Here is an 18568-nt window from a genome sequence, read left to right on the forward strand (position 1 = left end):
AAAGCAAAAATTCTAGTCATGGGGCACCTGAATTAACCAAATTAAAAATGAGAGAAAAGGTAGCCAGCCACTCCCAGATAAGGAATCAATCAAAGCTATGTCAAAATTATACCAAACCTCATCTCACCAATAAAAGAGTCTGGCCAGGTGCAGTGACTCACACCTGCAATCCTAGCACTTTGGGAGCCCTAGGCAGGCAGATTGCTTGAGCCCAGCAGTTCAAGACCAGTCAGGGCAACAGAGTGAGGCACTTGTCTCTACAAAAAATACAAAAATCCGCCGGGTGTGGTGGCACATGCCTGTAGTCCCAGCTACTCGGGAGACTGAGGCATGAGGATCACCTGAGCCCAGGGAGGTCGAGGCTGCAGGGAGCCATGATCACACCACTGCACTCCAGCCTGGGCAACAGAGTAAGACCCTGTCTCGAAAACAAAAACAAAACAAAAGTCTGCACCGAAGGTGCTGACAGCACTGAGTATTGGGTCATTTGTTGGGCGTGTTGTACATGTGAGATACCTACGTTTCTAGCTCAAGTTTTATTTCTGAATCCCTACATTTAGTCAATTATCCCCATAGTTCTCCAGCCCAACTCTCTGTTTTTCCTTTCGAGGAAAAACCTTGTTTTGGAAGAAAAACAAAACAAAGGCAACTGAGTTCAGTTTTTATAGAAACTTCCTGGGGTCAGAACATGTTCACTCTAACCATATCCAAATCTGCAATCAGGATCAAACAGAAGTGATGATCAAAAACCACATCCTACTATACTATCAAGCATGAAACAGACTAGACATGCAAAAATATACCTACTGAGGCATAAAAGTCTATAAATACGGGTAAGGAACCCTCTTTCTCTTTTGGCTTCTTCCCTCATTACCATAACATTCTTGAGTGATAAATACTAACTGGAACTATCAAACTTGTTGGTGGGAATATAAAATGTTTGGAAAAAGTATTGGCAATTTCTTATAAAACGAGTAACTCTATGACTCAGGAATTCTACTCATAGGTACTCATCAAATCTAAAAAAAAAAAAAGAAGTATGTCCCAACACAGAATTGTACATGAATGCTCATATCACCTTTTACCCAAGTGTCCATTAATAGCAGAATGAATAAACAATTGTAATACATTCATGCAATGGAATACTACTTGGCAATAAAAAGGAACAAACTTAATGCACTAACAACATGGATGAATCTCAAAAACATAATGCTGAGTAAAAGAATATATACAAAAGAGAATATACTGTATGACTCCATTTATATGAAGGTCTAGGCAAAATTAACTCATAGTGGGACAAAATCAGAAGAGCAGCTGGGGTGGGACTGGTTTTGGACAACAGAGGACATGCAGGCTCTTGATAGGGGTTTGCCTTACACAGGCACATATACTTGTAAAACTTAGTGAACGCAGGCTTACAATTTCTATAGTTCATTTAACTATAAGCATTTATTGAAGATATGCACACTGAAGTACTTAGGGGGAAGTATACTGATGTTTGCAGTTTCAATTAAAATTTATTAGAAAGATGAGACAGAGTGATGATGGGCAGGTGGGAAATGTGAATAGAACCTAGGTGGTGAGTATATGAGTATTCACTGTGTCTGAATTTTTTCATAATAAAATATTAGGAGAAAGTCTTTCCCATCTTTTAAAAAACAAAACAAAACAGGGCTGGGCATGGTGGCTCACGCCTGTAATCCCAGCACTTTGGGAGGCTGAGGCGGGCAGTTCACAAGGTCAGGAGATCGAGACCATCCTGGCTAACATGGTGAAACCCCATCTCTACTAAAAATTAAAAAAATTAGCTGGGCATGGTGGTGGGCGCCTGTAGTCCCAGCTACTCGGGAAGCTGAGACCGGAGACTGGCATGAACCCAGGAGGCGGAGCTTGCAGTGAGCCGAGATCGTGCCACTGCACTCCAGCCTCGGCGACAGAGCGAGACTCCATCTCAAAAAAAACAAAACAAAACAACACAACAACAACAACAAAAGTCTCCCTCTGATTCCCCAACAGCTCTGGCCTCTGAGTATTCTCTGCCTCTCTCCAAGCTTCTGCAAGGGGTCTGTTCTCACCTTCTGCAATGTGGCTTTTACTGCCCAGGAGAGGTCCCCAAAGACCTTGTTGTACTAATGAGAGATGCAATCCACATGGGGTTAGGAAGGAGGCATGGAGAAGCTCCTCCCAGACTCCTGAGGATCTGAGAAGGGTTTCCCCTAAGTTTAGCTGAGCAAAGAAAGTATTGTTAACACATCATTCCAAGTTGAAATACGAAAAGCGTCAAAGCTATTCTGCATTTCCAGAACCACAACCGTGCCAATGCTTGATACAGTTAAACAAAAATTAACTTTCATTTCTCTTTACCTCTGCTGACTTGGTCAAGATTAAAAGTAAACTCTCAGTTTCCAGGAATGGTCAAGAAATTAAATGTTATGGACATAGAGAAATGTACTTCATGCTACATGCTATTTACCCATTTTCAAAGACACAGAACTAAGATGTCAGAAAGAACTGAGTCACTATACCTGGCTCGGCTTCCAGCCCTACCACCACTAAAGAAGCAACCTCCAAACCTCTAAGTGTCAACTGGCTCTATCCTCATTTCATCACTTCTCATCACTTCTCTATCCCCTGCAAGCTGGCTTCTGTCCCCCTCACTCTAATGAAACCGCTCAGGTCATGGGACTCACAGGAAGTTCTCAGTACTTTTTTCTTTCTTGCTTCTCAGAGTGTTCGACACTATGAAACACTCCCTCCTTGAAACCCCACGCTGTTACTCTGCACTCTACTGCCTCTCCCCCTGCCTCTTGAGCTATTCTTTCTTCATCTGCTCGGTAGCTCCCCTTCCTCCTCCAGGGAGAACTTCCCTTAATCCCCAAAGTGAGGGCTGGGCACCTGTCTACAACTCCCTTGAGACTCTGCATTCACTCCATCACAGCCCTCACCACACTCTGCCACCATTGCCCCTCTGCTTCTCTGGATTACATCCTAGATAGGGCGGGGACATGTATGTGCTCATAATTTTAACATCAATGTCTGACGCTCAGTAACACTGCTGAACAAATAAATGAATAAAGACTTTTTTCAAAACGAGACCTAGAAACAAGTCGTTTTCAGGATTACCTCTGGTCTTGCTACTCAAAGTGTATTCCTTAGGGCAGCAGAAGCATCATCACCCAAATTTGTTAGAAATACAGACTCTCAGGCCCCATTCCAGGCTTACTGGACAAGAATCTGCATTTAAGAAGACTCTCAGGAAATTTACGTGCACATTAAACTTCAGAAGCACTGCCCTATGGTGTTGCTAAACAATTCTACACAGAGTCAGAAGAGGGTTATAGTCCCATCTCCGCCACTAACTTACCAAAAATAAATAAAATTAAAATAGCTGTTTTACTGAGTGCCTACCATATGCCAGAACTGTGCCAAGGGCTTTATAAATCATGTAAAACTCATAATAACGTATGAAGTCAAACTGTTAGAAAATTCCTCCTTTTAATGAACTTAAATCTGCTCTGACAAACCAGGTTTGTTGTTACTATTAACAGAATATTTAACAAGCACCTTCTACTTCTGAGAATCATTTTTGTTCTTTAGAGTCACATAAGATCTATTTCTTGTCAACATGACAGCCCTACAAATATCTGAGTTCAATTAAATTATGCCCCTTTGTCCAGTTTTCCTCTCTACGTCAAAAAAGTTAGTTTTCTAACCATTCTTAATAATGACGATGTAAGTAAATAATAATAGTAACTAACCCTTTCGAGCCTTTGCAGTGTGCCAGGACCTATGCTACATGCTTTCTTTACACAGAGCCTACACTCAGAGGGCAGGTCCACAAGTTACACAGTTCCTGGCTTTCTATGCTCACCGTCCTGACTACACTCTGCTGAAATCACTCCTCTACATCGATTTTCAACCTAATTCTCTTATAATGCATGAAAAACCAGCAAACAAATATGAGAAAATAGATGCAACCTCTTTAGAGATTTTTTTAAATGCACACAGCAACAACAGGATACCTGTTCTCGGTGTTTTGTTTGTTTGGTGGTGTCTATGTGAACTACCAACAGGCAGGAACTGAGCACCATGGTACCCAGCTGATGAGGCTCTACACCAGGGCCAGCATCTTAGAAAGAAATCTGACAAACTCTATCAGGCCCTTCAAACTACTTACAGTCTTTTACACGTTAAAAGTTGTTGGGGGGAGGGGGAAAATAAATAAATAAATGAAAACAAATTTTATGCCTATTGCATATTTCTATCTGTCCTTTGGCCTACTAATGACACATATCTGGGAATCAACTCTAAGGAAAAAAAAACCTCTAAACACAGAAAAAGATTTGTGTCCAAAGACATTCATTAGGAAATTAAAAATGGCAAATCGATTTACTAGAAATAACCTACATGTCCAACAGTAGTGAGGCAGTTAAGTTTCAGCACATTCATAAGATGGAATGAGATGCTATAACATAATGGCAATTAGCAAGAACAGGAGACAAAGCTGCATTCCAGGAGAGATGTGTGCATCCACATGTTCATACACACAAATACAGAAGGAACACTTCCAAATGTTAATTAACTGTGTGCTTGTTTTAAAGTGACAGAATTAGGGGTAATTTATTCTGTTTTCCAAATGTTGGGGTAATGCTATGGGTTAATTAAATATTGGAGAAAAAATACTGAATTTTAAAAATAAAAATATACTTGCTTTTCCCCCCTCCTTTTCTGATTTATAGGCTCCTAGAGAACAGGAATCATACCCAGACCTCACTTTGCAAGTCATGCTGCTTGGGAAATGCTGTGGACAATATATGCATTTCTGGTTTGTTTCTGCTTTGTTTCTCATCAAAGGAGAACCACGCGTACTCCCAGAGAACCGCAGGCTCCGCTCTTTCCCATCTCACCCTCACCCTAACTCCATCTACTCCCTCAGCCCAAGATTACAATGAGCACATCACCTTTCCCATCCCATTCTGGGTGATGATGGGGAGCTGTGCTATAAAGAACAAGGCTATTCATGGGGAACATCAAATAGAAGTACAATATGATAAAAGACTCAACAAATCTGAGTAGGCTGATATTGAGATCTTAGGGTGGGAAAAGGAAAAAGCCTTTTTCTCCAAAGGACATATGGGACATTTAACAGATTTTTTTTAAAGGACAAATGAACAAACAAAACACGCCATTTGTGTCTCAATGAAGTTGGTGAAGAATGCTGCCTTGGAGGAAGCAAATCAGACTTGTTTCTCCCTAAATAGATTGCAGATATTCTTGGTTTTCAAAATTATCTAGAGTCCTGGAGGCTAAGATCAATAATGTTCCCTCTCACAAAGAAAGAAGATGGCCAGAGTGCAGCATAAATACTTGTGAGCATTTCCCACTTTGAAGGTAGGAGGAGACAGCTTAAGGCTGACAAATCTTTCCCAAGAAATGACGTTGCAATGAATGTGAGTTCTCCATTTACCTGGCACTCCAGGTAGAGCAGAAGACAACCCCAACCAGGAATATTCCAGTTTCATATGTGAGGGCCCCAAGTACAAAAAGGCCCTACTACTGCACTTCATGGGAGAGCAGTTCTGGTCTTCCGAAACAATGATAACACGCACATGAAGCAAGGTGCTTCCTACCGGAGAGTCAGGCCAAGGTAGGGAATGAAGAGGGAATCAACATCACAACTTCAGGGTCCTCCCATTGTGCAGCCCAGGTCCCAAACAGAGAAAATCAGAGCCAACAAATCACAAAGATCAGCACTGAGACCCAGAAGTCATCAAGGTGAATAAGGCTTCTTTCCTCTTTTTCCCGGGTGGGTCGTGTGTATGTCAGTTTTTCAATGTTAATGTATTCATTAAGGCTGCATCCACACTACTCAAATTATCTGGGTGGTTTGGAAACTCAGATCCCTCTGAGACCACATCGCTCATTCAGATGTGTGCCATCTGCAGCACAGGTCCCAGGGCTGGACCAGAGTCAAAGCATCACAGTATATCGAATGTGTCCGTGGAGACATGACTCGAACCTGAGGAAGCCTGTGGACAGAACTGCCAGCCTAGTGGGGCTCTCAATACCCAGTCCACAACAAAGGAAATTTCAGTTAGAGACCGCCCCAGGAACAGACGCAGTCTTGAAAAACCTTTCGAGTTGTTATACATACATATATATAAACATATGGTTTGTATACATACATACATATATATGAATATATGGTTTTGATGGGTTTTTTTGAGACAGGGTCTCGCTCTATCCCCCAGGCTGGAGTGTAGTGGTGTAATCACAGCTCACTGCAGCCTCAACCTCCTGGGCCCAAGTGATCCTCCCACCTCAGCCTCCCAAAGTGCCAGATTACAGGCGTGAGCCACCATACCAAGCCGATTGTTATGTTTTTGTAATCAGCACATGACAACAAAAATGTTTCTTACCTCTGTTTGTTCTGTAGATGCAAGTCTATCTGGAAACGCATTTCCCTGGAAACTCATGCAGGAGAGATCAAAAATGGTTTTCTTCAGGTGCTGGTTGTCTGTATACAGCTCCTTCACTAGCTGTATGAGGTCACTGACCTAGGAGGTAAGAACAAGGAAAGGGCTGTCTACCCAGCAAGAGACTTCAGCTTCCCGGGGCCACAGCCCCAGACAGCCCTATTAAGCGACTCTTTGGCACCACAGTTATGGGGAATCAGGCTGATTCTAGCCCTCAGGATACCCTGCACACAGTGACAAAAACACTGGCTTTAACATCTGGCATACCAGTATTTTAATTCCAGAGCCATCACTTCAAGGCAAAAAGATCCTGGGCAACTGCACAATCTAAGCCCCAGTTTCCTCATCTGTAGCGTTACTATGAGAACTGAACGGGATTGTGGTCACAGTGCACTAAAGTCCCTGGCATGGTCTAAGTGCTCAGGCAATGACAGCTAATACTATCTCTCTCTTGCACTTGAGACCCTCTGGAGGAAAAGTCTCCCAAGGCTAAAGTTTCTGAAACTGTATCAGAGTCTTATTTTCACTAGTGACCTCCTCCTTTGTACATCTATCTGGCAATGCCAGTAATATTAACAGTTGTCAATTATGAAGCAATTTACAGCTACTAAAATACTCCTACAAGCTTTAGTCTATCACTCCTTGCAAAAATCCTGAGGAGGTGAATAGACTAGCGTGTCTATCTCCATTTTACAATGAGGACATGAAATACAAAGAAATTTAACTGTCCAAAGTCCCACAGCTGGGGTGTCTGGAGAACTAAATGAGACAGAACAATGGCCAAAGTGCCTAACCACGTGCTAAAGAGCAGCTGCCTCTACACAGGCAGAGTTAGACCTGGGTCTTGAGAAGCCAGACACAGAAGGAACAAGCAGACACCACCTTGGTTTCCTGCAGGCTTCAAATCCCAATGGCCAGTAATTTTTCAAGGCTTCTTGATGGAAGCGATTATTGGCTCTTCAAATAACATGGAAATTCCCACCCTGAGTACACACAGTAGACATCCAATATATCAAAATATGAACAAAAATGGGATCTAATCCTCAAGGAGGTTCTAGTAGGAAGAATAAGATATTCTGATTTACTAAGTGCCAACCAAGTGAACTACCTCCTGGCCTTACCACAGCCCTAGTAGGCACTAGCAGCAGCTATTATCATCTCTATTTTCTTCATCTTTAAAAACTAACAGCTGCCTCCATACTCCTTGCCCTATTCCTCCCAAAATACCCCAATTTTTATTCTCCTTGCTATTTCTTTGTTCTGTGCCTTAAACAGGCTGTTTTCTCTTTCTCTGCTGAGAAAGTGGAGACCTGGGCAAACTCCGAATTTGTCCTTCAAAACCCACTTCAAGTCTCACTTCTGCTGAGAAGCTTCCCCTGATCAGGTGAGCTCACCCCGCTATCTCCCATACAGGCAATTAGCCTCTCCTCTGCTATTTCTACACCTTGTACAGCTGCCCATACAGCAACCTTGCACCTCATATTGCAATTACTTGTTTACATGCCTGTCTCTTCTATCAGAATGTAAATTATTCCAAGACAGAAACTGAATCTCAGTTACACATACATGATAATTTTATAATAAATTATACGGTCTCAAACCTCCTGTTCCTAACAATGTTTTTCAGAACCTTGAAACACTAAACCACTCTAACCATGTCACTAATCAACACATTGAAGAAACTTTCCAGTTTAAAAAAAGATTTATTGATCAAACCTGGAACGTTATTCATTCAAAATGCATCTATTATTAGCTCCTATATGTGTGCCAGGCAATGGGAAATCAGAAATAAGTAAGACATAATCACTAAGTTTAAGATGTTCACAGACTAGCAAGGAAGTATAGACAAATAACCAGATAATTACAGATCAGTAAGAGAAGGACATCGATTTGGATTAGGTACAAAAAAAGAGGTGAACAGCCTGACGGAAAAGTGGCTAACTCTAAACTGAGGGGCCAGAGAGCTTTTCCTCAAGGAGATCAAGCCTGGCTGGGTTCTCAGGCCTGGGGAGTTTACCAGACATGAAGGAAGGTACTCCAGGTAACAGACACAGGAGGGGCACACACAACAAGGCAGAGGGGAGAGGGAGGAAGGAGAGGGGCCTTCAGAGTCTTAACCTCTCATGAGGAACCCAAGATACAACAAACAATCTAACAAAAAGAAAAGAAAAGCACTAAAAGTTAATAGGTCAATACCTTTTTCTTAAGTTCTTCTTGAGAAAAATGTTCCACTTGAAACCGATTGTTTTCTTCAAGGCAAATACTTAGATAAGATGTTTGATCAATATAAAGTGAAAATGATTCTTCTGCCCAAAAAAAAGGTGGGGAGGGGGAGGAGAAAAAGATTATCAGAAACAGATCCTCCCAAGACTGATCCCAGTGCAATCCATCCAAAGCAGTGTGAATGGGGGAGGTGGGGCGGAAGGGAGCATAGTACACAGAGGGGGCTTAAGGCACCACCTTTGGAGCAAAAGTAATTTTCCCTTTCTCAACAAGCTGATATTTCAATGTATGGTTTCATCGTAGGCCGTAGGTTTTTACTGTGGCCAACTGTGAACTATAATTTGCATGTCAAGTATTGTGCCTGGAGACCATTCTGAATGGCACAAGAAAATGGTGATTTCAGTTTAAATGAGGGACTGATTCTGTTTAGGGGGAAATGCAGAAAAATTAGATGTGACCCTCAAGGGTAGAACTCAAGGGAGATAAAAGTGTCTGATCATTTTTTTTTACTGGCCCCAGAGCCCTCATGGGAAACAAGCAAACTAAGTGCAGAAAGTGCCTGCTAGTGCTAAGATAGAAGAATCTCTGGTCACCAATGTAAGGATCTGCTTCCTTTGCAGCAAAGGTCAATTCTAATAGGAAGGGGAGAAGTGGGGGGGTGGGGGAAAGATGTGTGTATATGTGTACTGAGCAAGGCATATCCACAAACAGTATCTCATTTAACACACATGTGTAAGAGCTGATACATCTAAAATACAGTGCAGAATACTAGAAAGAGCTAGACTTAAAGGAAGATGCCCTGGCTCAAACCTGGGCACGTCAACCCCCAGCTGAGCCTTCGTTTCTTCATCTGTAAAATGAACTTAATACTTACTCTACCTAATGAGATGACTGTGAGGATCACAGGTGAAAAGTTAGGTGCCTAGCACTGTGCCTTGTACACAGCAGATGCTCAAGAGATGTCAAACCTACCGCTGTTATTACCAATTTTTACCATATGTGTCAGGCACCAGGCTAGAGATACAGAAGGGAATCAGATACCAACCCAAACTTTAAAGGGCTCAAGTTCTACCAGGGGAGAGGGTCAAATCTTAATATTACTGAGATGAATACAGAAAACATAAGTCCCACAGGACCCTCATCTTGTAGCCCTCCCTTAATGCATATACAGCACTAAAAACAGTGCTTCAACCTGAAACAGCATCTCACCCATATGTGTGTGCAGTCTTGGGCTCTCTGCAGTAGGTGCTGTGGTAGGCAGTACTCAGATGTTCTGGGCAGCGAGGGCTGCAATCCCCCAAAAAAGGGGATTGCAAGTGCCCAGGAATATTTGGAACTAGAAGTATCAAATGATGCAGAAAACAGTAGAGGCAGCAAGGAAGCAATCCTGCACCTGACCTTCTGCAGAATTTAGTACAACTTACTGGGCTCTTCTACTAGGAAGGCTAACATTAGCATGGTCACCACAAAAAGGATCTCCAAACGAAACCCCGTGTATGCTTCATCCCTTAACAAATATTTAGGACTCTCCTGAATTTCAGTCCATGCCCTCCAAGTGGAAAAACCAAAGAGAAGCACATACAATAAAGTGTGTACCTTCCCGCCTCCGAATTTCGCGGATCTGCTCCTCCAAGGTCTTCCGCAAATTCTGATATGAAAGCACATCCTGCTCCAGTTGCTTCCGCAGGGCAAAAATGTTGTTTAACTCAGCCTGCAGGTTGTTGATACTTGGTAAAACAAGACACCAGAAGTTTTAAAACAGACCTGTTTGCACTTTTAGATGCAAAGCCCAGAAAGCCTTCCTGTGATTTTTATGTCATTTGTGTTTTTTTCTGGTTATAAAAGTAAATAGAGGTTTACTATAGAGAATTTTAAATACAACAGTATAAACAAAAATTACCATGCTCCTACTACCAACTAACACACGGCAGACTGTATTTCCTTCCAATCTTTTCCCCTATGTGTAATTCACATGGCTGAAATAATACTAGACATACAATGCTGATATGCATTCCTCACTTCATAATTCCCTATATTTTTAGAAAGTATTTGCAAATATCATTTTTAATGACTATATAATATTAAACCAGGTGAATATCCCACCACTTACTTTAACTTATCCCCTATTAGTGGATACTTGGGTCATTTCCAAATTTCTGCTATAGGCGTAACTAGGTGAAAATAATGTAATTCTCCAGTCCAGAATGTGTCTCTGTTCTCAACAATGCCCCAAGAGGGCTTGGGTATAGAAAGGGAGGCTCCCCAGGGCCTGAGTGTCACTTGGGCACCCAGGCTTCAGAAGAAAGGGAGACAGAGGACTCCTGCTGTGTTACTCCTCAAAAAAAGTCATACTGGAAGTACGGGTGGGGGACGTGTGGGAAGAGAAAAAAATAAAGGAAGAGTGAGTCAACAGTAAGAAGGAAAAAAGGACTAATCTATTAGGGGCCAACAAAACTCCACTGTGGTGGGTTAACCACTCAGAAATGCATAGTATGAGTGGATGTTTATTCTGGGAGAGGAGATGTAGTGCTAAGCTGTACAGAGAGCTTGCATGGACTAGAAGCCCAAAACCCAGAGGAGACCAAGAAAATGCACAATTCCCAGAATGCGCATTAATCTTGGGAAAACGTGTCCAATAGAACTTTCTCCAGTGATGGAAATGTTCTATATCTTCACTGTCAACTACAGTAGCCACTAGCTAAATGTGCCTATTGAGCATTTGAAATGTGGCTAATGTACCAAGGAACTGAATGTTTAATTTTATTAAACTTACAGTAAGTTTAAATGTGAACAGCCACATGGCTAGTGGCTACTGAATTGGACAGTGCAGATCCATAAGAACAGCTTTGGACTCCTACTGATGTGGAAATGGCAGAGATCAGAATCAGTTAAATCCAGCTCTCAGAAGAACAAGGAGACCCCAGCTGACATCTGAATGGCATAAATAATGCTTTACTGTGCATCTCTGTGCTTAAAGCCTTGTTTGACATCCAGGTTATTTTCTTAAGAAAGATTCCCAGCAATGCAATTACTGGGTCAAACTATATGAACATCTTTTAAGACTACTGAAACACATTAACAAATCAGAAAGGCGTCTTTTTTAGATACCAAGAGATCTATCATTCTCCATCCAGCATCTATAGTTCTCTAAAAATGTCCATCAATGCCATGAAATTATCTGCAAAAAATGAATGAATATGTGGATTTTTCTACAGAGAGGGCCTATAAGCTTTCATCAGATTTTTCAAAAGGGATCAATAGCCCCCGAATGGTTAGAGGCAATTGCTCTAAATATGTGTGCCAGACTCCTCAAAGAAGCCCCGCTTCTCCTTCAGAGACTTCCAGCTCCATCCATCGAACTGCACACATAAATCAACACACATTGGAAGGAAAATAAACCATTATGTCTAATCTTCTATGCTTGCTGCTTTGAGGACAGTTCATTGTGAAGCAGTCTTCACGCAAGGGAAAGGGCCCTACTAGCAACTTGTACCTAGTTCCATTTTAAGACAATCATAATGATCAATTTGTAAGGCTGATGAAAAACCTCACAGAGGTGTCACAGCACAGCACTCGCTTGGATGCAGTCGTGCTGCAGAGGCATTTAACCAGGGAGAAAAAAAGAGACTGTTTTAGAGAAGCTCCTGCGATTAGGGATGGGGAAAGCTAACTGCTTCACTCCCTCTTCCATTTTATGACAAGGTGAGAAGTACACACCTGCTGCTCCTGTGTCTGTCATTTATGTTTTCCCAACTTGAGAATCTTTTCAAGGTGTGAGGAGTTGGGAGAACAAAAGGTGCTTCATTCAGAAAAAAACAAAAACCTTCCTCTTCCTGGAATTGGGGCGGGGCAGACAGGAGCAGAAACAAGGAGTCAGAGAGATCGAAGCTCAAAATAGCACGCCACCACTACTGGGCAAGCCAGTTCAACTAACTGAGTCCTGATTTCCTCATGCAAAATGGGGATAATAATACCTTTGCTTTGCAATTGTTTTGAGGAATAAATGAGATGTTACATGGGAAAGACATTAGGACGGGGCTAACACATATGAGATGCTCAACAAACATCATTTCCTTCCTTCCACATACTCCAACAACTCCCATACAGAAAATAATATTTACGAGCCAAGATTGCTGATTTTCATGAGTTACAGCAATGATAATCATCTGGAGATGATTTTGCCCCCACCTGCCAGGGGACATTTGGCCATGTCTGGAGACATTTTTGGTTGTTACAACTGGCATGGGAGGATCAGGTGGGCCGACCCTCCCATGGTAGAGACCAGGGATTGTTAAACATCTTACAAAGCATAGGACATGCCCTCATGACAAAAAAATTATCCAGCCTCAAAGCCTCATACTGCTGAGGCTGAGAAATCGTGAGTTACAGGGAAACTGTGCTAGTCCTCAAGATGGGGAGTGTATCAGCAAGAACCTGGCTTGGAAGCCAAGACGACCTAAGCACTGATAATCCTTCACTGCGGAACACCAGGTGTCTTAGAATGCACATTTCCACTTCTGTAATTTGGGGATAATCCACCAACTTCTAAGTGCTGCTGTGAAGAATAAACAGTAAAAGTGAAAGGATCAGCCACATTCTTGCTCGCAATGAGTTTCCTCCCTTCTTGACCTCCCTTTCCAGTTTTAATCACAGTACATCCTCTGTCTCCAGGGTCATCCACCTTTCCTGCCAGTTTCCAGAGTGAACAGTGCTGGAGTTACAGAAGGGAGCTCTACCTTCCTTAGCCCACATTCTGCCCTCTGGATACGCCAAGGTCTGAGGATTCAAAAACCTCCTGTAAACTAAGTTTATGCATGATGGAATATTGAGCCATATGTAAGCTTTTCATGCTGTCGTTATTCTTAAGAAATCTTAGCATTTACTGAGTGCTTACTACATGCCAGGAAGTATTAGGTCTTTACACAGTGTCCTCTCTAGTTTCAACACAACCCTGTAAAGTAGGTAGACATCTAAGTAGGTAGGTAAGTAGGCAGACCAGCCAATCTCAATTTCACAAACACACTGAGGCTCAGGGTGAGAAATTACTTACCCAAGAGCTCAGGGCTGCTGAGTGGCAGAGCTGAGATGTGGACCCAGGTCTATCTCCCACTAAATGTATTACAAGTCTGAAGATGAACAGGAAAGCTTTTAAGAATCCTTGTTAGTCCTGGTTAGTCTCTGTTAGTCCGAGTTAGCCCTGACCCGCCTCAGTCCCATCCAAGTTTTCATTCATTAAGAAAGAGCCTGTGAAACTAGGGAGCCCCTCATGAAGCTGAGAAGACTCAGGGGCAACCATACCCACCCACAAGGCCTCTCAGTACCCAGAATCAACCTGGCTCCTACCCAGAGAAGCTGCGCGATTGAAATGAAATGTGTCTACTCCCTCTGTGAGTTTCCACACATGACTCAACCCCCCGTGCCCCCCACCGCTTGCTCCTCCCACCCACCTCCCCCCACACCACTCGCCAAGTGAAAATGACCAGCAGCTGAGGTTTCTTGAAAAAACTCACTTTCAGAGAGTGACGCCTACTCCCAGAATTTCAGCAGCATGTTTTCATTTTCCCTAAACTCATTTCCTATGAAAAAATCTGGAAATTATCTCATAATTCAGAAGATCAACATGGTAGGGAGGGGCATTCCTGCACAGAACATTTCCCAAGTGCCTACTCTGTACCAGGCCCTGGGGAGCAGAGACAGTAAGGTGGGACCCCTGCCCTGAGGGAGCTCCAACACAGGTGAGGAGGCAGAGTAGGCACAGACGGCTACACAAGGTGACCTCCCCATGCAGGGCAGAAACACAGAGAGGGCAACTGTTTTGGGGATTAGCTGGGCTGCCTGACAAAGGTAACATTCACGCTAAATTCTAAAGGACTGGGAGGAGACAAAGTAGGGGAAAGGTTGGGAATAGAAGGGTAGGAAACACAGGTGAAGGTACAGGCAGGAACACACAGCCCAGGGAACGATAAAGAGCTCGCTATGGCGAGAGCAGAGGACATACGAGAGGGAGAAATGAGGGGTGATTCTTTTTTAACTTTTCATTATAGAAAATTTTAGACATATACAAAAGGAAAAAAAAAAAAAAAAAAACTACTGGTGAACCTCTCCCCCATCTACACATACCCAGCCCCAACAATCAGAGAGCCAGGGCCAATCTTGTTCTTTTGATATCCCCACCCACTTCCTCAGCTTCTGCACTGTTTGGAAATGAATCCCAGACATCATATCCTTTCAACTGTACCCATCCCACTGTGCAGAGAGCGGTGATCAACACTTGTAATCCCAGCACTTTGGGAGGCGGAGGTGGGTGGATCCTGAGGTCAGGAGATAGAGACCATCCTGGCTAACATGGTGAAACACCATCTCTACTAAAAATGCAAAAAATTAGCCGGGCATGGTGGTACATGCCTGTAGTCCCAACTACTTGGGAGGCTGAGGCAGGAGAATCGCTTGAACCCGGGAGACGGAGGTTGCAGTGAGCAGAGATCCTGCCACTGCACTCCAGCCTGGGCAACAGAGCAAGACTCCATCTCAAAAAAAAAAAAAAAAAAAAAAAAAAAGGATTTCTCAATTATGAGAAATCCTGAGGCCAACCCTGCGTGTACAGATACGTGGACAGAGGCCCAGAGCAGCACCTGCCTGTGGACACAGAGCTAGAAAGTGGGTGAGCCAGGGCTAAAACAAGGCCTCTATCCTAGAGTTGGCTCTCCCCACCACAACTTGCTGGCAGCAACTCATTTCAGCAATTCTGCAGAGATAGGGAGACTTGTTTGAGTCCCAGCGTTCTGTCATTTGACATGTGTGTGACTTTGAGCAAGTCATCACTTACCCTATCTTAGTTTTCATAACTTTATAGAAAACAGGGATAGCATTATTATTACTTCACAGAAAGGCTGTGAGGATCACATGAGATAATACACACAGAAGCACTTTCTAAATATATAATAATTTTTAAAACCTGAGTAATCATGATTTTAAAACCTGAGTAATCAATTTTGCTGCCAAAAATCAGACAATTCTTGATAGAAAACAGGTACATGTGACTATTAAATAAGGCAACCGCCACCCAAGCTTTATAAGCTCCATAAGCAAACTGGCAGGGCTTTGCTGGCTTAGAGATCACCAGCACTGATTGAAGGGGTGGGTGCGTGGGTGCATGCGTGTGTGCATGCGTGTGTGCGTGTGTGTGTGTTCGCATTCACACGTGTGATGTCCAGACAGAAACCCTTACCTGTCTGATTCCTGCAGAGATTTGACGAGATGGGTATAGATGTCCTGCTCTTTCTTTAAGACCTGAATCAGCTCTTCATATTCTGATGATTGTTTCTTTTCCTGGAAATGACAATGGGCATTTGACATTAAGGGAAGAATTTTGAAAGAGTACAACCTTATATTATGCAAACATATGTAGCTAGTCCCGGTTTTTAAAACCAGACGAAGGTGAGAGGCCCTGTGCCTGGCTCTGGCTCAGGCCACAGTCAGAGAGCACCACCTTCAGGAGGAGTGGGGAATGACTGCCCATCACTCATCCCAGAACAAAAGCTGAGGGGCTGAGCTTCCAATACTGCTTCCAACAGCCGCTAGGAAGACACATCAGTCATGGGATTAGCCCATCATGAGACTGTCATCCCTCAGAGCTGCTGGTCATCGTTTTTACAACACTACAAAAAAATGTCTTTCCATATTCACTGTTGCTCCAAAGAAGAGAAATTCACAAACCAAAACCTGGCAAGTACTGGGGACTAGGGATTTAGTTACAGTCAAGTAGAAGAGGTCAACTGAGGCATTCTTGGGAGGCATCCAGAACACAGTGATGATGAAGAGATCTGAGTTGGATCTCTGCCACTTACTGGAGGTATGATCTTGGGTAAGTAGCTTAACAAAACTCTATGAGCTTCAGTCTCCTCATTTATGAAATGGGGATGTCATTTTATGAATTCACACTCACATATGTGAAATGTTTTAATGTTCAAAATTTGGTTCTGCCACCTACCAGTTCTGAGACTCTGGGAAGTTACTTACTAGGAGCCTTGGTATTCTCACCTGTAAAACTGGTGGACAGTTACCACTGCCTTTTGGAGTTATGGAGCAGATGAAAGATAAACTGTGTACTGTAAGGAACCAGGGATACCTGGAGAAATGGCTGATTCCCGTATTAGGACAAGGAAAATCAGGAACAATAAAAGATATGTGTATAGCATTTTATTGTGCCGAAAAATGAGGAAGTGCTTATAGAACAGTGGTTTCCAGGGGCTGGAGGGATGAGGATATGGGAGATGTTGGTGAAAGGGAACAAAGTTTTAGTTATGCAAGATGAATAAATTCCAGAGATGTAATGCACAGCATGATGACTATATGTAACAATACCCTGGCCAGGCACAGTGGTTCACACCTATAGTCCCAGCTCTGTGGGAGGCCAAGGCGGGGAAAATCACTTGAGTCCCGGAGTTCAAGACAAGCCTGGGCAACATAGTGAGACCCCGTCTCTACAAAAAAGTAAAAGATAAAAACATTCACTGGATATGGTCGCATGCGCCTATAGTCCCAGCTACTTGGGAGGCTAAGACAGGAGGATCCCCTGAGCCCAGAAGTTTGAGGCTGCAATGAGCTAGGATCATGCCACTGCACTGAAGCCTGGGCAACAGAGCAAGACCCTGAAATAAACAAACAAACAAACAAAAAATACTGTATTTTACACTTGAAATGTGCCAACAGGGTAGATCTTAGGTTTTTTCATCACAAAAAAAAAGGTAACAATGTGAGATGATAGATATGCCAATTAGTTTGATATGGTGATCATTTCACAATGTATACATATATCAAAACATCTAGTGTACCTTAAATACATGCAATTTTAATTTGTCAATTATAGCTCAAAGCTGAAAAAAATGTTTAAAGAAATGCTTAATGATGGAATGTTGTCAAAAGGACACACAGAGCCAGTTTGGAAAGGCTCCCACAAGCCAAATCTGGGATGATTTGAGCACTGAAATAATGAGTAATGGTTTATAACCCACTGATAATAACTGATAGTAACAGATTATAACCCACCAAATAAAACAGGAATTCATAAATCCATACTGATATGAATAGGAGGGAAAAAGAGCAGGTTTTTCTTTATAGAAGAATGATGACTAATAAATGTAGAAAGAATGATGGAATTAGAAAAATCACCCTTCACCAACTATCACAGTAATAAATAATTCAGCCAAGAAACACAAAAGGATGCTAAAACTAGTAGGTAAAAGTCTGAAGATCAAGATGTTTACATAGACTGAAAACACCTCCCCCAAAATACTTATTAAATACAAAGGGAAAAAAGCATAACTAGACAGTCAAGACACCTGAGAGACACTATCTTGATAAAGCTATCAAAGTTAGCATGGCCAGTAATGGGGCAAATCCAACTGTGTACTATCAGACAGGACACACTGAGAAGAACATAGCATCGCTACCGTGATATTTCTGCCAAAGATGCATAAACTGAATCAGCAAGAAAACACCAGACAGACAACCCAAACTGAACGGACATTCTACAGTATAACTGGCCTGGGCACTTCAAAAGTGTCAAGGTTATGAAAGTCAAGGAGAGATTTTAGAACTGTTGAAAGTAAAGACTAAAGAATCAAGACTATTAAATGCAAGGCATGATCCTGAATAGGATCCTTTTGCTACAAAGGGTGTTATTGAGACAACTGATGAAATTCAAATGAGTCTGAGGATTAGAAGGTAGCAATGAAGGAAATCAGTCCAGGCTAATTTCCTGTTTGTAGTGGCTGGGCTGAGGTTATACGGGAGAATGTTCCTGTTTATAAGAAATATACACTAGCACATTCAGAGGGGACAAGGCTTCACATTGGCAACTTTCTCTC

General features: G+C 42.5%; 1 protein-coding gene across 4 annotated transcripts in view; it reads right to left on the reverse strand.

Annotated features, from left to right (window-relative positions):
- CDK5RAP2 (CDK5 regulatory subunit associated protein 2) overlaps positions 1 to 18568 on the reverse strand; it is a 185636-nt gene that overhangs the window by 68812 nt on the left and 98256 nt on the right. For all 4 annotated transcript variants that reach the window (XM_032164988.2, XM_032164987.2, XM_032164990.2 and 1 more), the window contains exons 15-18: positions 15928 to 16028; positions 10296 to 10426; positions 8673 to 8782; positions 6420 to 6557 (exon numbers count right to left, since the gene is read on the reverse strand). In XM_032164988.2, coding sequence (XP_032020879.1) covers positions 6420 to 6557; positions 8673 to 8782; positions 10296 to 10426; positions 15928 to 16028 — 480 coding nt within the window. The remainder of the gene's footprint in view (positions 1 to 6419; positions 6558 to 8672; positions 8783 to 10295; positions 10427 to 15927; positions 16029 to 18568) is intronic.

This window comes from Hylobates moloch, unplaced genomic scaffold, assembly GCF_009828535.3.
Source record: "Hylobates moloch isolate HMO894 unplaced genomic scaffold, HMol_V3 SCAFFOLD_10, whole genome shotgun sequence".
In the NCBI taxonomy this organism is placed as follows: domain Eukaryota; kingdom Metazoa; phylum Chordata; class Mammalia; order Primates; family Hylobatidae; genus Hylobates; species Hylobates moloch.